The 17,880-nt window shown below is 38.2% G+C and overlaps 1 protein-coding gene across 1 annotated transcript in view; it reads right to left on the bottom strand.

The window, feature by feature from the left end:
• The window catches only part of LOC140241225 (xenotropic and polytropic retrovirus receptor 1 homolog), a 66,453-nt gene that overhangs the window by 28,110 nt on the left and 20,463 nt on the right, over positions 1-17,880 (bottom strand). The window contains exons 3-4 of the mRNA XM_072320977.1: positions 14,171-14,272; positions 1,690-1,931 (exon numbers count right to left, since the gene is read on the bottom strand). Of these exons, the coding sequence (XP_072177078.1) occupies positions 1,690-1,931; positions 14,171-14,272 (344 nt within the window). The remainder of the gene's footprint in view (positions 1-1,689; positions 1,932-14,170; positions 14,273-17,880) is intronic.

Raw genomic sequence — 17,880 nt, 5'->3', positions numbered from 1 at the left:
TTCCTTTGTAATCCCAAATATCTTAAGTTGATAAAAAATTATATATATATATATGAAGAGTTTGTTCGCAAAAACCGATAAGTCCATATTTGCCAAATGGAGATATTTGCGATTAAAGGTCAAGAAAAATAAAGAGAATAATAAGAAAATTTTTGCTTCTTTTGACCATAACTTCAAAAATGTACCTTTATATGTAGTGACCAATATATCATTTAAAAGGTATTATTTTGTACTATATGACAGAGACCGTACTTCAAAATCTTCAAAAATGGACTTATCGGTTTTTGCGAATAAACTCTTCATATATACATATTACATAATGCATGTATATATCAGTTTTTGCAATTAAACACTTCATAAAACAGGTACATGCACTTGCTCAAAGAAATATACAGTAATATGTACCTACGTATAGATAGTGTACATCATATTGTATAACAAAGTTTGTATAGATGACATTATGCACATCTATACACATACTCTGTAGACACAGTCCTTAGGCAGGAAAATCAAGTGTTGAAGGGCCAATCTGATGCCAAAAGTCATCAATACAATCTTGCCAAGTATAGTAATTGTGTGAACCACACGGGCATTGCAGAAAACAAACAGAAACAAACAAAACATCATAGCAAAGTTACTACTGAGCTGACGTTATTTACTAAAAACTGTGACAGGGCCTTCAGTGGGAAATTGTCAATTACGGGACGTCTCACGACAATTTGCTCCTTGATTGCATCTTCACAAGGATGCAGATGTATCTCCGGACCTAATTGCAGACGGCTCAAATATTTGTTTACTGCCCAGGAGACTGGATGCCACGGCCATTATCCAATTTGATGGGGGTGATCATGAAGGAGAAGGGCTGAATGATGGCCCATCCCATCACATCACATGTACTCCTTGTCTGGTGAAAGAATCTATGTATACAGCGTATCTTCCCCTGAATGAAGACTCATTCCTCCACACTCATATGTGTGCTAGTGAGCACAATATCTCATAGGGATGTCTATTGTATGTATAATTCTATGCCGAACTGGTCTTCTTAATGTGAGGCAGAAAGTAGGGAGGTCATATTTCACAGGATATGAAGATCGTACACACAAGGTGAGCTGTGAATGTACTCAGCAACTATAAGTTATAGCATAAAGTGCAACTTTAGATTTTTTTTTCTTTTTTTTCAATGGCATGCATTTCTTTTTTCAATCATTAGACACTAAAATTAGTAGAAAGAGCAACATGACATATATGCACTTATAGAGAGGAATTTTCCCTCTTTGTAAAATGGTGAAAAACTTGATTTTTGCAACTCCTTAATGATCTACATTCTCATCACAAGTAATCCACACGTTGTAGTCCACAGTGCACAGAAAGCATGCACAACAAAGTTTGTGGACACTAAATATGAGTGTGGAACTGTACACTTAGCTCGTAACAGGTTTGACGAGATAGACACATTTCAAACATACAGTCTGTATACTCCTGTTAAAATACAACTTGTCTTCTATTATGTTTTAACTTGAATATCTAAAGATGGAAGAAACATGGGTAAAACTTAACTATTACTAAACATGCTCTCTCTCTAAGAGCAGATTCGTACATAAATTTGTGTCACAAGTCATGATTGGTGAGTGAGGCAGTTGTTACGACCATCATTTCAAACGATTTTACGAGAGCGGTACAACACCTCACCTGGTAGTTCTGCAGCAATATGAGACTGAGATAGAACTCTGTGAAGGCCAGCTTGAGATCAGCGATCTGCCGTTTGTGCGACTTGATGACGCGATTCTCGCTGTCCAGCTGCTCGGGGATGAAGAAGGTGCTGCGTCGGCGCAGGGAGTTCCTTCGCATTTTGACCGGGTCGGGCCTATTGTCCACCAGACGCAGCTCATCGCACAGCTGCGCAAAGTTGCGCGATGCCTCAGCTGCTTTTTCTGTGGAATGCAGAATAGAACAAAATAAGCAATGGTAAATCAATGCTGATACAGCATGACAGCGTTGTCTAATCGACTGAAACATTTCACAAAAGTATGGTCCATTCGGCACAAGGGGATGCCATTACAGCAATATTTTGCTCATTATCAAAAGGTATGGTACAATGTTTATCATTATAGCAATCATATCATGTTGAGAGTATGCTATTATACTGTACGAGCTGAAATTTTCGCGTACAGATATCTTCGCGAATTGCTACTTGGAGGACATTTTCGCGTGCTGTTAATTTCGCGGTTGCGAGGGTCTAACTGAACTTTGTTATTCTCGCGTTGTTATTTTCGCGATTCAAAGGCGATTCACGAAATTCGCGAAAATAAAACCACCGCGAAAATTTCAGCTCGTACAGTAGTAGATCCACTGCAAGTTCCTGTTAAATAACCTCACTGAAACATATGACTTGATACCAAACTACAAGACTGGTACCACATGTGTTGCATGCACAATACCAGATAATATTAAACATTATCAAAATAGTGGTAATAATCCTGATAATTACAACAACAACAAAATCTCAACCATTACATTCTTTCATGCAGATACATGTGATCATTTTAGTAATTCTGAAAACATTGGTATTGCCTTGTACACTATCATTAACATCATGGTTGTGTATACACATGTACCAAGTTCATGTTTGGTTTTCTTATCATCTTATGGCATTACCTAATATTTGCACCATTGTTCATTAACTTCCACAATGGATACCGTCAAAAAGCAAATGACCTCATCATTATTTATGATTTATGAATAGGTGCTGACAATATTGTAAAGTCCCCTGTTACAGATGAAAGCTGGGTGGTCTGTCCGAGGCTGGCCCGTGGCCAACTGGCGAACCGTAATATACATGAACTTCAGAGCAGTACAGCAACAGCGCTCCTCCTGGACCCTGCTGTATGGGCTGGCCTCACACTGCCTTCCCTAATGCTGCTTTTACACCATGTTACCAGCGGCCATGGCAGCCCTGTTTGCTCGAAATGTACTGTGCCATGGGTAGATGAGACATTCTCCTGTTTTCCCCCTCTTTGCATTTAGTTTCGTTCATTTCAGTCCTCGCCCCGGCGAACACATAGCTATCAGACGCTATTCTCACAGCGTCTGGTCAGGCAACACTAGCAATTACGTGTATTTTCCGTCACGGCCTGCTACGGACAGCCTCCAAGTTTTGTTACGGCCTATCACATGCTGTCGTGTTTTGTTGCGTTCACCCTGTTTTATTACGGCATACAAGATTTCTCACTAGCACCGAGACTGCTGTGGCAACTTTTTTTTTTTTTCAGTTTAAAAATCTGACACGGCATCCATGGCAATCACGACCTGTCACGGTTTGCCCATCCCATCTCACCGTGTTGTCTCACATCTATCCCATTTTATCCACAGTAGCCTGAAACGTGACTGTCGTGGCCGCTGGAAACATGGTGTTAACGCAACATTCCTCTGCAATTTGTGAGGTATCTGGTTTCGATACTAGCACCCATCCTCTTTTATTCAAACACAATTATCTCTTGCACTTGTTCTATCATTAGGTGAATCATACACTATTTGTTAAATTCCTTCCTCACACGTTGATTACTTTGTCAAAAACCTGCAGGTACAAGTTTGTATGGGACGGAAAGAAGAGAACATGTTCACCTGGAGACATAATAGATCAGCATGCACATCTATCTGTGATTCCATTTTGTGTTTTGTTTACCCTTGTGTAGAATTAAAAGCAAGATACAGTGGAAACTCAGTATAACATACACCATTATAACGACATCCTTAGGACCAAGACAATTTGTTCTTTATTTTCATCAGATATTTTGTTATATCAGTAGTCATTAAACAATACAAAAGAAAGGAAATAAAGTAACTGGGATCGGAGAAATTAGTTTGTTACATCGAAAATGTTGTTATCAAATGTCTTTACATCAAGTTTCCACTGTATCATAGCATATGGAAGTAAGGCAGTAAAAATGACACTGTATATAAAATGTTTAATCTCTGCAACATACATGTAGAACTTAGGATATCGGTAAATGGATCACTGCAGGTCCATAATTAGATCACTGAATAACAATTAAAGTTCAAGCAGGAAATGTTCCATCAAGTAGTGAGTTTGGGCTAGCCACTGGGTAGAAATCACATGACCCCTGCAGAAGGTCATTTGACCAGTCAACCACAACTCTGAAATTCCCTTTCACATTATAGTACATTCCACTCTCATACCCACAAACACTTTCTTTCTATACCTACCCACACGCATCTTTATGTCCTATCAGTACAGTACATGAGCCATTGTTAGAATTTCCTCTATTTCTCCTGATTGGTTCTTTAAATCAATGAATATTTATTAGCAGTCACCCTTGATAGTAATTAACATATGACTCATGAATAGTAATTTGCCCTTTGTTGAGATCCTCCCAAGCCTCTTGAATATTCAGGCTGTCAGTTGATTTATTTGCATATTATGAATATTCAGGATCTTAGTTGATTTATTTGATATCTTTATTGATCACAAATTACACAATAAAATTGCCGGGAAGAATAGTTCACATCTACTAGATTTCATCCAAGCAAGACTTCTGTGTCAGCTGTGTCCCAAATACCAAGTTTAACTGTCTCTAGTGATAAATGTGAGCAAACTGGGAGCCCTACGATAGATTGTGCGCTTAGAAACATCAGTATATTAAAGCGCTTTATAACTGCAATTATTATTGTTACTATTATCATTATCATTTCTAATTTGCACTGGAATTCTAGGGTGTTACCTAAATCAATTGTATGCAGTTTCATTTGTCTAGCAACTTCCACACTATTATGTAAAGATTGTATGCTATGATGTTTTCTTTCATTTCCGCTTTCTCTCTCCCCTCTCACCACAATGCCTTTCATATCTGAGGGAATGATCCCAATGGAAAATAAGGCGAGAATAAAACTTGACAGCTAGACGAGAAGAAAGTGAGATGTAAATTGCCCAACGATCAATAAATCCATTCTAATTGGTAGGAGGTTCACGTTTTGTATGATGCCCTATCTGAGGTCAAGCCTTAGGATACCTGGCTGACGATTCTACACGGTGGCATTAGATTGTACTGGCCCTGTCTTGTAGATTGCATCCTGCTCTTCTACGAGCTACACGAGCCTATTTTGTTTTGCTTGATTGTCTTTAATAGCACATTTCAGCCTTGTCACTCATAGGAATCTCCCACTGTAATTCTGAATTTTCAATCTGTGAGGTTAGAAGAAAATAAAGCGATCAAAACTTCATCTTTGACAGCATTTATTGTGTTTGATGACACCACAGAATTTTCATCTTTGATCTTGCATTTATAATGAAAAAGAAAGAAAGAACTAACATTCAACCAGTACATTGTCCATGAGATCATTGACAATGTATAAATTTGTTCATGAAAGTGTCCTTGCTTTGCATGGAACCATAACAGGAAAGAAAGGTTATCTTGCATGAATACTTGGAATAAAGTCAACGCTAAAACTGTAACATCCGGATTCATCTGAAAGGAAAAAGAAAAGAAAAGAAAAAAAAAAAAACCCACCAAGGTTTGGTACCTTAATAACCTCACCACTTCAAACAAGATCATATAGCATCCTCACTATTAAACAAAATGAAGCTACTGGTAATAACACAAAATTTGGATCCCTCTCACTCGGTAGTGATATATACAAACAATGCCAAAATCACATTAAGAAAAAAATCTTTCTGATACACAATGTTGGGACAGACTATTTCCGCCATCATGTTTTCTCACAGAACAGGAACAATGGGGCCCTATCACGCCATGGCAGATACGCCGAGTGCAAGTTTGGGTTACTTCCCTCGATATCATTCTATTCTTCTTTATGTGAGTTTAACCCCATTTTGGCTGAGCTTTTTTAGAAATTTATGGGGGGGGGGGTGATCAGCTGACTCTGCATAAATCTTGCTCTGTTATTTGTATATGGTTATATTACTTTTGGGAATTTAAGTTCTCCCACATACTTTCCTTTTTTTGTCAAACATATTTAAGAAAATTAACATCTAACAAAGTTTGAATTGTAGATGATAAGAACACAATACAAAGATGACTCAAAAGAATTTTAATTCAAAGAAGTTTCATGAAAGCACTGCCAATAGCTTTCAAACTTCTATTTCCATACCATTTCATAAACATCATGTGACGGTTTTGTTCTCGTATCTTATGTCCTATTCGATGATTTTATGATTTCGAAGTTATCAGTTTGTACTAATAGAATAAACTTTCAGACAAAAAAAAAAAAATTGCGAAGAGATGCAACTTTGAATTTTGTGTTTGTTTTTGAAGCATAGGCCTACATGTATTAGACAATCAAACAGTTTTCAATCTTATGTCTTTAATATGCTGCTAGGTTGGAGGACTACCTCATGATCTTGTAGCAAATGGAAAAAAAAAAGAATGACAATTGTTTGACAATTCTCGCTATCGCCAATGACGTAAAAGGTACCCGGATGTTGATTTAAGCGTCATTTACGGTGCATTATGGGATAGTCCGGTAGCAAAGTCACTTCCGTTCGTATGCGTGTGATACGTGACCAATGCTATTTACACACACAACCGACCGTATTCTACATGTACTTCCTGTTTTCTCGACTTGAATTACAGCTTTAATATGATTTGAAATTTCTCCATTCTAAAGAAATTGCTGTTAATACGACTATTGGTTGTTGCTGCGAAGCTGCCATGTGTCGTTCACACAACAATAAATGAAAAAAATCTGCAGAAATACATGTAGGACCCTTACTGGCATGCGAGACGTGACGTGGCCGCGTGGGTGAAGTTTGCGGGTGACTCCACAGCGCAGTACGTGCACGCGCGACTTACTAGTAGTGGTAGCAGCATAGCACTATAGGTAGTAGGCCTAGTGCCTACGTACATTGTACGTACTGTACTTACTTGGGAGAAGTTGCTTCGGAGACAGGATAAGTACGAGATCACTGTTCGTTCCCGATTGTGTTCGCGACATTTCGACAGAGAACAAATAAAAAAAAGATGGGCATTCTATGACGATATCCAGGTGGGTGAATATTTTCCAGCATATTTTCAGCGTATGCAGAGATGACTGAGCTATGATGTGCAGATCGATCGCACGATCAAGCAGTACGCTGTACCGGTATGTGTTACTTAGTAGCTTATGCGCTGCGTGCAGTGGTGCATGCTAATGCAAGGCCGGCTGCCGGCGGGGACTCGACTACAGTGTACGTACGAGTACTAGTATGACAGGCCTGGCCACTCGCTGGCTCGGGCGGTACAGCCGCCTACTGTACTAGTATCCGTGGTCGGCGCAGCGCTATAGGTAAGGTACACGTACGCGCACGCTACATGTAGCGTTGTGCAAATTATGCTCCGCGCCGGAAGTGCCCTTGCTACCAAGTGCACTAAATCTTGACGAAAAAGCCACATCCGGGTACTTTTTACGTCATTGGCACTAGCGAGAATTACAGAGAACATTTTGCTGCACATGTAGATAACCAAATCTTATCCAAAGGAAATAGATTGGAAAGTAGACTCCATGCTGGTTAATGTCACACTGATAAAAACAGTTGCTACAGTTGTTACTGTATTTCACGAAGGATTAAATGTGAAATGACTGAGAAACTGAAGGGGACATATCTCTAATAGCAAGCTCGGTTGGAGCCAAATATATATTTCTGTATTTATAAATCATCAAAAGATATCCCATGTTGTACACTTTGTATCATAAGACATCACTGACAAAGTTATCTCAAATGACATCCTTCATGGACCTTCCCGTTCATGTAGCTCTTTCAGTCCCTTGCTTGAGATATGTATTTACTGGAACATTTCCCATTTTGTACAAAATGTGTGTGTGTGTGTGTGTTTTTTTTTTTTGGTTTTTTGTTTTGGTGCTAAAGGAATCCAATCGCTCCGGTTTGCAGGATGTACAGAGTATAGTAAAACTGATCCGAGTGTCATGGTACGATGCAGCTGAGCATCCGCGATTTTGAAGCGTTACAGGAATTCACAAACATCACGCAAAAAAACATCATGCAAAATACTACAAGTGTAAGTCAAGTATAAATGCAAATTTACAGGTGTCTATTGAGCGGCTACAATTTTCACATTTTTTTTTTTTTTTTTTTTTTGAATACCGGTACTGAAAGCCAATAGTCCATGGTGGTTCTGTAGTCCTGTTTTGATTATGGAGTTCGGAAAGCCTTTTTGAAAACTGCAAATTTGTGCTTTCTGAAACAGGTTTCCAGAAACCTGTTTCTAGAAGCCCTTTGAAGTGAGATAAACGCAAAGCTGATTTGAAACGGCTTTGTATTGCGGTTACGAACCATGCCTTCTCGGGTCAAAATGCGCAATGCAGCTGCACAGTGACAAGGCCAGTGTTCGTGTCTGCGATTAGTTGATAAACGCAACTATTTTGGAAGCCGTTTCTAAAGGACTTTGGAAACGGCTTCTGAAAGCCGTTTCAAACAGGGGAAAGATGACAAATGCAGCCTCTATCGGACAAAGGAAGCGGGGTGGTTTTCATAATTTACCATTTGCAGATGGAACAAAAACCCAGCATTACTGCTTCAAAATAGTTTTAAAATGTGGGTAAGGGATAGAAACAACTAATGTAAAAATTTGAACCAGTATAATTGATGTTAAGTATTGTTAAATATACAAAATACAAACGATAGTTATAATAAAAATGTTTCCAGACTAAACCGTCTACAGTTACAGTTTAATGAGAAAAATAGTGATATCTCCTAATATATTTTAGCCTTTATTGCAAAAATCTTAGACGGTTTGATGTTTTGTGATACAACTAACCTACACAATGCATCAAAAGTGATATCTTGAACATTTCTAGAATCACTGTTCCCAAAGGTAAACAGGACCTTTAACCCGTTGAGGACGAGTCCCGAGTATACTCGGGCAAGTGTCTATGGGAAATGCGTGTTGTAGCAAAATCAGTCCATCCTCAACGGGTTAAGGCAACCTGTCAGATCACCTGATGTAGGTAGACCAGGGAGGACACGAGAGCATCACGTGGTGTTCAGAAAAACACATTGCTATGACACGCTGCTCCAGGCTCCCAAGTTACTGCCTACCTGTGCTGTATCACCCTAGAAGATTGATTATTACTGTAAAATGATTGAAAGAGATAAGAAACATAGCGGGAAGGAATGGACTGAGAGGGAAAGAGTATGGTAAGGGAAGCCCAAATTAAGGGGAGACAGGGGTGTGACAAAGAGCTGTCCATAAATTTGCAGCATAATTTGTTTGTTCTGGCATTTCCAGGCAGATGCTGTTTCCATGGTGACGATGCCATGCAGACTGAATGACAACCCCCGATGCAATATTGAACATGTGCAACCTTCAGCAGCCAGTCACACCATGCTGGGAATCCTAACAAGTTGATTGATGACTTTCAGATGTTTTTCAGAACTGGACCTCTTAGTCATCAACTCAGTCAATGGGCAGAGGGGTTCAGACAGGTAGGTTTTCTTGTCATCACCCCTTCGTTAGGTGCAGTGAAAGAAAAATGATAATGAACTCGTGAGCAAACACCCATCTCTACTTTGACACAGATCAGCAACGATACATATTCAAGAGAGTAACGGGTCAAAGGGGAGCAAAGAGGAAACCTGATTGGAAAACGATCTGTATATCACCTCTCCTTGCTATTAATATAACACTGTAGGAAAAAATAATAACTTTCTCTTTTTTCTAAATGAAATCAATTTTTCCCATAGGTGCACGTCTTGTGCTGCTGCCATAGCTTAGTTGAGATCCCTGCGGAGAACATGAAGGTGGATTGTGTGATACATGCTGGGGCAGTGGCTTCAAATATAGTTTCCATTACCACTACTTACATGATTTTTAATACCCACTTTATCATACTACATATCAATTTGAAACTTCTTTAATACAAGTATTAAAGATGTAGGGTATATATTTATACCTAATGAAAAGTTTCTATTTTGTGTGATCACAAGTATCTGATACAAAATGCGTCACATCCTTACAAAAAAGTCTGATCCTACAAATGTGGAAAATAAGATGCTTTAAAATGTTCCTGTGATATTAAAATGGAATGGTATAGTATTGGTTCAATCTTGGATGAGGTGAGGGTTCAGTTTTTACTTTTTTCAAGACACTTAGAAACCACTTAATGTATTGTTAGAGAGCATACACGTACAACTCTAAGAGGAATTCAAAGATTATTTAATGAAAATCGGTTTTGAAATGGCTGAGATATCCAAAAACAAAGCAAAACAAAGCGATCCTAATAAAAGGTGGGTCCCACATGTTATTACCATCACTTTGTTTTGGATATCTCAGTCATTTCAAATCTCATTTTCATCAAATAAACTTTGAATTCCTCTTAGAATTGTATGCTCTTTCATATTTCATATCAAAGAGGCATCTCATTATCTCCAAAATCATTAAAAAAGTTGGAAACCTGAAGCCCCATCTCAACTGAAACTGTACCATCTCTTTAAAAGCAATAGTGATGTACAACATACACTACATATTTATACAACACCTAAAAAGAATCTAGCAATGCGATTGGTTGACTGCTCATCACCTGACATGCAATTAAAAGTATTATTGCACATTGTTGCTGTTGAGCCATGCAAATTGTGTTTGAGCACAAAAGTATCTATAGAGATTGATGCAAGGCTGATGCCACCAATTTCCATGGACTCCCGCGTTATAACTTATGATCAACTTGTAGTTTTTGTTATATTGCTCACCTCTGTCAGAGTTAACCTACCTTTGCTATGTGCACTTTTACAAGAACACATTCAGTCATTCATTTTACCGTTAAAAACTTTGGCTGATCAGTTTCATCGAGGAGGTATAAACATACCTCCTTGGTTTCATGTACGACTGACTGTGACTGTGTCACTCATTCTGCTTTCATAAAAAAAGAGTGAAAAATGATTGCCATTTCTGTACTAAATCCAAGAATGTCCAAGGTGCTGTGTAAAACAGTGTGACAGCCTTTACTTGTGCAATGAAACAAGAACTCACACTTAAATAGTGAAAGATGAGGTTCACTTTTCAACTCGGCTTCACCTTACTGAATAGAGTGCCTCTATCTTTCACCTCATTGAATAGAGTGCCTCTATCTTCACCAGGTGTGAAATCTTGTACCATCACACTTGTGACCATTCAGTATTTGTATAGTACACTGTTGTATATCAGCATCAAGGTCTCAGTTAAACTGCAAGATTGTTTGAAACTCACAACCATTACATGATACCAGCCAATCAGTAATAGGTTAGAATATCCTGCATTGTATACTGTATGTATACGCCAAATATTTCGCAAGGTTTTTATTTGTCGCGAATTTCGCGAGTCGGGTGCTATTAGCGAAATTAAAGACACGCGAAAATATTGACCCTGATCCCGATGTGAATGTAACGCATGCGTGTACACTTCTCCGTTCCAGTACAAGACTCCACAATCACTTATATAACCACTAGCGAAATTGTCGGGAGTTCCCGATTCACGAAATTTTAGACTTGCGAAATATATGGCGTATACAGTAATTATTAAAGGGGGATTCACACGGTGTGTGTGTGTGTATTTGTGTGTATTTGTGTGTATCCAAGCCCAGTCCTGCATTGAGTGTGCTGTGGTATGTGAACACACACATGCGACACGCATTTAATCATACTTCATGCTGTCTTTCTCTACCGCTTGGGGTCAGGCTGAGGTAACAGGCGTTCAACTTGTGTGGGAAAGTGAATTTTCTGGTTGTCATGTGAACAGCTGAAAAAAACAACAATGATGTTTCAATCGTGATTATTCAGTAAACTTTTCACATCATTTGAACGGTGATCTCAAAAGTGAGATTTGGATCATGATTCCAGATCACCATCAAACTCTCACTCCTGTCGTATGAACGTGCCTGGCATGGAGGCAGAGCAAAGTGACTAAGTGTGAGGGCGGAAGCATCCCAGGCACATTTTGTGTTGCAGTCAACTTGCTCTAGTTGCTTGGAGCAAATTTCCAAACTGAATGAGTTTCACAATCAAATTGCTTGTAACAAGACTGGATATAAGTCAGTGGACGCTCTGACTGGATGCCTTGCTCTACCAATCAAATCAGGCTCCATGCTTGTGACTCCACTATCCCGACAAAACTGGCATTGCGGGTGTGGGAAATGCTCCTAATTTCATCAAACAAGCGATGCCTGGTGTCACACAGCGAGCCAGCAGATGAGAAACAGATGGGGGTGGCTGGATGGATAATTTGATAATAGATCCATTGACTCCACAAAGTTGCCTTTGAACATGACTTCAACACAATACCAGATAAAAGAGGCACAGACTGAGCCAGACAATGGCAGCAAAATATGCATCCACTGCAAAATTAAAGAGCAATGAGAGTAGGACATATCATATAATGAGGCACCATCTCCCAAATCAGTCCCTTCTAAAAGACCCTGAACAATATGCACACCATAGTACATGAAGCTTTCAGGCATTTGCTGTTGTTGTTGTTGAATGGTTTATTGATTATCAAACTTCGCAGCTGAATGGATGAATTGTGTCTGATTTACAGAAATGAAAATACAGTGAGACAATTCTAATACTACATGTACATGTACTTCAAAACCATTTGAAACAATTCTTTTGACAGGAAGGTTTGGAAGTTTAAATCAATTCTATAAAATTTGAATAACTAGTAATCCTGGATCCCCCCCCCCCCCCCCTATACTGTACATCAAATTGTGTGCCATCAACAAAATACTAAACTTTGTTTACCATCAGCATATGGTGAACTGTAGATCACCTCATTCTTCCATACATTTCAAACTTTCTGGTTCATCCGTGTATTATCAAGCTTGAGAATAGAAGCATACAGTGCCCATGTATTGGCACAAAATGGGGGAGCCTTCAAAAACCTGTAGCAGCATCTTCCTATTGTCAGTGTGAAGCTGCATTACCTGCACACACACAATATACTGCACACTGCTACGTTGTAGAGTACTTCCATCAATGAATGAAAATTCTACTGGCAAAGCTTGTAAAGGTATGCCATTTTACCAAAAAACACAATGCATTTTATGTATTTTCCAATGCTGTAAAAAAAATTCATTTCAACAGTGCACAGAACATAAATCTCCCCATGATATTACACTTGATATTGCCCTAATTATCTTCCCCCTTTTATCTCTATTTTCTTTATACTTTCTCTTTTGTATCTAAAATTTTAAGTTCTATTTGGAATAAAAGATCTGGTTAGTAATACACAAGCACAAGTGTTCACCATTTCTCTCATTTCTACTCCTGTCATGAAAACAAAGGGGAAAAAAAAAAGAACCTTTGGTACGGCAACTATTAATTTGAGACATATATCACTCAAAGTATACGAGAATATCCATGTTAATAAAACTTTTGCAAACCACTGGTGAAATCAACAGTGATAGACTATAAAAGATGAAATACAGACTGTCATTTAGATGCTTACAGCTGGCTTGCTTCAGCCAAATGACAGCCATTAAGCAACATCTTTTCTTTCTTTATCCTTGTTAAGACTTTGAGGATAAATATTTCTTGGTCATAATTGCAGGCGGCACATTGAGGTATAATATAAACAGTGACCTTTACAGAACAGAGAAACACTAATAATTCAGATGATGGCCAGTGTAATCCATCTTGTTTTTTGTTTACAATAAAACTTTTCATAGCTCTCATTGCTGTGGAATCATTATTTCCTACTTATAAACAACCTTTCCATTTCATCAAACCTTGGTTGAGAGTTTGTTTACATCTTTAGTTTTTAATTTCTCCAGATCATTAAACTCCTTGCCACTGCATATCACTTCAAAAGCTTAACCCAATGAAGACTAGCCCCCCCCCCCCCCCCCCCCCCCCGTGTACTCAAGCAGGTGTCTACAGGAAAAGACTGCATCAAAATAAAATAAAAGCACCTTCCTTGGGGGAACAAAGGGAGAAAGGAATTCATATTTTTGGGTCATTTACTGGAGAGCCAACAATCTTGACGCAATAGAACATTGGTCCACAAAATGTTTGTGTACGTCACCCTTGTGTATAATGATACTACTAGTACTTCTAACTTTAACTGAAACACGACTGGCATCTTATTTCATATTTACACTTCACACTCCCACACTAAAATACGACACAAAACTGCTCACATCTGTCTGAAATGGTCATAAACTGGATTACCTGAGAAGAATGTGTTGATCTTGGAAAGCTCCTTCTCACAGTACTGGAAGAACTTCTCCTCAAACTGGACGAAATGTCGGTCGACCTGCGCCTCCCCCACGACTGAAATGACAAAAGTGCAGAAATGTGTCATTAGCTTCAATCCTTCACATTCCCACACTAAAATACAACACAAAACTGCTCACATCAGTCTGAAATGGTCATGAACTGGATGAGAAGACTACTAGAGTGTATGATGTCACATGCGTACAAGAAGATAAGGAAAATATAAAGAGATTTTCACATTTTTTTTTAAAATGCACATTTCCTCGATTTGTCACTGACGTATGTCAAGGGTAATACTATTCCCCCTGCCTTCTGAAAGAGGCAAGTCAAGCATTCTTTTACTATGCGAGAAAAGTGAAAATATGTTGAATTTTCTTTGTTTTCTTTATATCATTGCACACATGTGACATCACAAGCTGTAGTAGTCTTCTCATCCAGCAGTGACTGAGCAGGAACTTCAAAAATTCTTAACTTTTGAATGGGCTGTCAAATTTTCCTGAAAATCTCACTGATGTATTCTACTAATATTGCTGCATTCAATCAATCCACATGTCTATGAAGGTGAACTTGTCCTTTCAACAAAAACAAAAATATTAACTCTCATTCCTATATAAATGTGACGTGCATGCATGTTATTTCTCCTTTTGGTACTGTACTCAATGATAATGAATTTAACCACAAATTGATCATGCTCTATCAACACATTCTGTCCAAGGGAATACCAACTTTCATCATCCTTTTAAAAGGTGTTATAAAGTGAAGAGTGTGTAAAGGCTTATTAAGAAATGAAAGGGGGACTCTGAGACACTTAATCACACTATCCTACAAAAAAAAAAGTGTTCTAGAAAAACTGCTAAGAGTACAATTTCCTGTTTGTTTCATGATCCACACTTCAGAATAATGTAGAAGAAGAATTGTTTTTGCAGAAAATAACAAAAAAAGAAAGATTAACTATTCTAATCTATTTTTAGTCCTGACACAAAATCAGTGGGTGTGACTTTTTGTTGGTTTTGTGATGCATGGTCACAATAGGAATCACAATCAAAATGTGATATTAATCAAGTGGTTGATGTCCACAACTTTGAAAACTAAGCATGGGAAACTTACATATCACAATCTACTCAAACTGCCAGGTACCCGCAAACACATGGATAGCTTAATCAAGTTGTACATTCTATTCAAGTTGCACATTCTATTCTGGGGGTACCTGCAACTTATTTACGCTGAGCCCTCACATTTTGCAGAGAAATGTTGGCTGACATGATTGGACAGGTACTGTTTACTGTTTACTGTTTGATGTGCATTTTTTTTTCTGGTGATATTATCTATTTTTTTTTTTTTTTTTTTTTTTAATTTTTTGGTTAAAGTGAGTAAATGGCTCCATGAAGCCAGAAGTGCAATAAAGAGGTATAGCACGCTACAAAATTCTATTTATTTCAGTCACATGATATAGCTTTAAGAGAGCTGTAGCAGAGACTATAAGTGTCACACTACTGCAGATTTTGTTTGTTCCTTCCGAGACCAAACAAACATGTGAGTGGCTGGAAGAAAGGTCACTCAAATCCAGGGTCCTATTTCAGGAGTTGCAGTCTTGTTGCATGATATGCTGATATTTTTTTGTTTTGTTTTGTTTTTGCTATATTTGCTAAGAAACTGTGCAGTTCAAACCATGAAAAAATTGTGGTCATTTTGGCTCTAGCATTGTCTTGGGTGGTGAAAGAACAAAAACCTATCTAGGTTAGGACTTTACCACTGTTCCTCTTCCCCTATAGATATCAACTTGTTAATATTCAATGAATACAAATCACAATTCATGTTGGGTTTGATTTCTTAAAAGTATCTCTGTTTAATTTCAATTCATTTGAATCTATTTCAATTCATTTCATTTTACTCTACTCTATTTTTTTTTTTTTTTTTTTTTTTTTTTGGGGGGGGGGGGAATTTCATTTTTGGCCAGTGTCACAGCCTGCCTGTGAGAGTTTCACAGCCAAACAGTGGGCCAAAGACCACTGGTTGAAAAGCGTGGGCTTAGGAATTTAGAAACACTTCTGTTTGTTTTACTACAGGTCTAAACAATGTAGTATTGAAAATAAGATGTAAACAATGGTGACATAAAAATAAAGCCAGGGTAAAGACACTGTCTGCAATTAAGGCCATGTTCAATACTCCAGACTTCCCTCACTACACTTTCTGTGACTTTCCATCTGTCACTGCTAGTGACCCATTCTTTCCGCTGCATTTCCTCTGGAGGAACAGACAAATTTCCTGTGCTGCTCTTCATACAATCCATGCAATCCGAGGAGAATTACCAATAGTTGAATCATTGACCCCCCCCTTTTTTTTTTTGTCATTCTGGTTAACTTTTTGCATCAGCTTTTTCCTTTTCTTTCTCCTTACCCTTCATTCATTTTTTTTTTTTTTTGTTCACTCTCCTCTCCCACTTCCCCTTTTTAAATCTTATCAGGACATACACATTGTACTTATACCATAACTGCTGTACAACCTGATTTGGACATGCTTACTTCCGCGAAATATAACGAGCTGTTGTATACAAACATACACAGGCTTTACCTCACAAATGTACACATAGTACATCCACACATACTGTACATCATCTACAGATATACTCAGTACTGTCAGTCATTTTGGGTAATGCAAAGTAGCACATTTCTATTCTCTGCATTTTATTTTATACATGAAATATGAGAAACATAATTTTTTCTTCCTATTCACCTTGGTCCATCTAAAAGTGGATTTGAAACATTGTCCAGTCCTCACAAGATCAATATGTGTAATGCTAAAAGTATTTTCATTTGTTTTTAATGCAAGAAAACATTATAAATGGCAAATTTATTTCTTAAGTAAAAAGGTACATTGTATGCACACTTGTAGCTAAAAACTAGCACACATTGCATATGAACATCATTATGTTGACTTCTCTACAGATCCATCTCACCACTGCACACAATTCCGCATTTTCCCCGGTCAATGTGCGACGGTACATGCTCACTTTGAATTTATAATGCAAGGCAGTTTAAATAAACAGTTAGCCACACAATGTATACCCTTCTGTACAATCAAATTACAAACCATTATAAGCAATCTACAAATAAAGGCAGGAAGACATTGTACCAGTCAATGAGTACACTGCTACAACGTTCACCTGGCCTTCTGACCCTGTTCAATAGGATTTGAAGTACTTGACATTTATGGCAATGTCAGATGTGAACCACCCATTGTGTTGCCCACTTTTTCTGTCAATTACTTGGTCATCATTGATTGTGACTCTAAATTTGTGCAGCCACGGGCAAGTTGCACCATGGAGGTGTTGTTCAGCTCCACGGTTGCACCGAGTGCTCACGCTGCACACAATAGGAGTCATACAAGCAAAACCTGATAGTTATGTCTGCCGTTGCTTTGATAGCTGCTACTACCTAAAAAAAAGAAAAAAGAAAAAAAGATGAGGTGCTATTGTATGTCTCTTATGACACTGAGCGGAGAATAGGAAAAGGGAAGGGAAAAACATGAAATAAAGCAGGGTACTCTCCCGTTCTTATCTGCAAAAAGTAATTTTACAGTTAACTCAAACTTACTGTAGCAGTGGGCAGTGAGAGAAAATATTCTTCTCTTTAAATCTAATTTAATCTCCAAGAATACAGACTCTG

This window comes from Diadema setosum, chromosome 17, assembly GCF_964275005.1.
Source record: "Diadema setosum chromosome 17, eeDiaSeto1, whole genome shotgun sequence".
NCBI lineage: Eukaryota > Metazoa > Echinodermata > Echinoidea > Diadematoida > Diadematidae > Diadema > Diadema setosum.
Note: the sequence above shows the minus strand (reverse complement) of the source record. Positions and strands in the feature narration are given on the sequence as shown.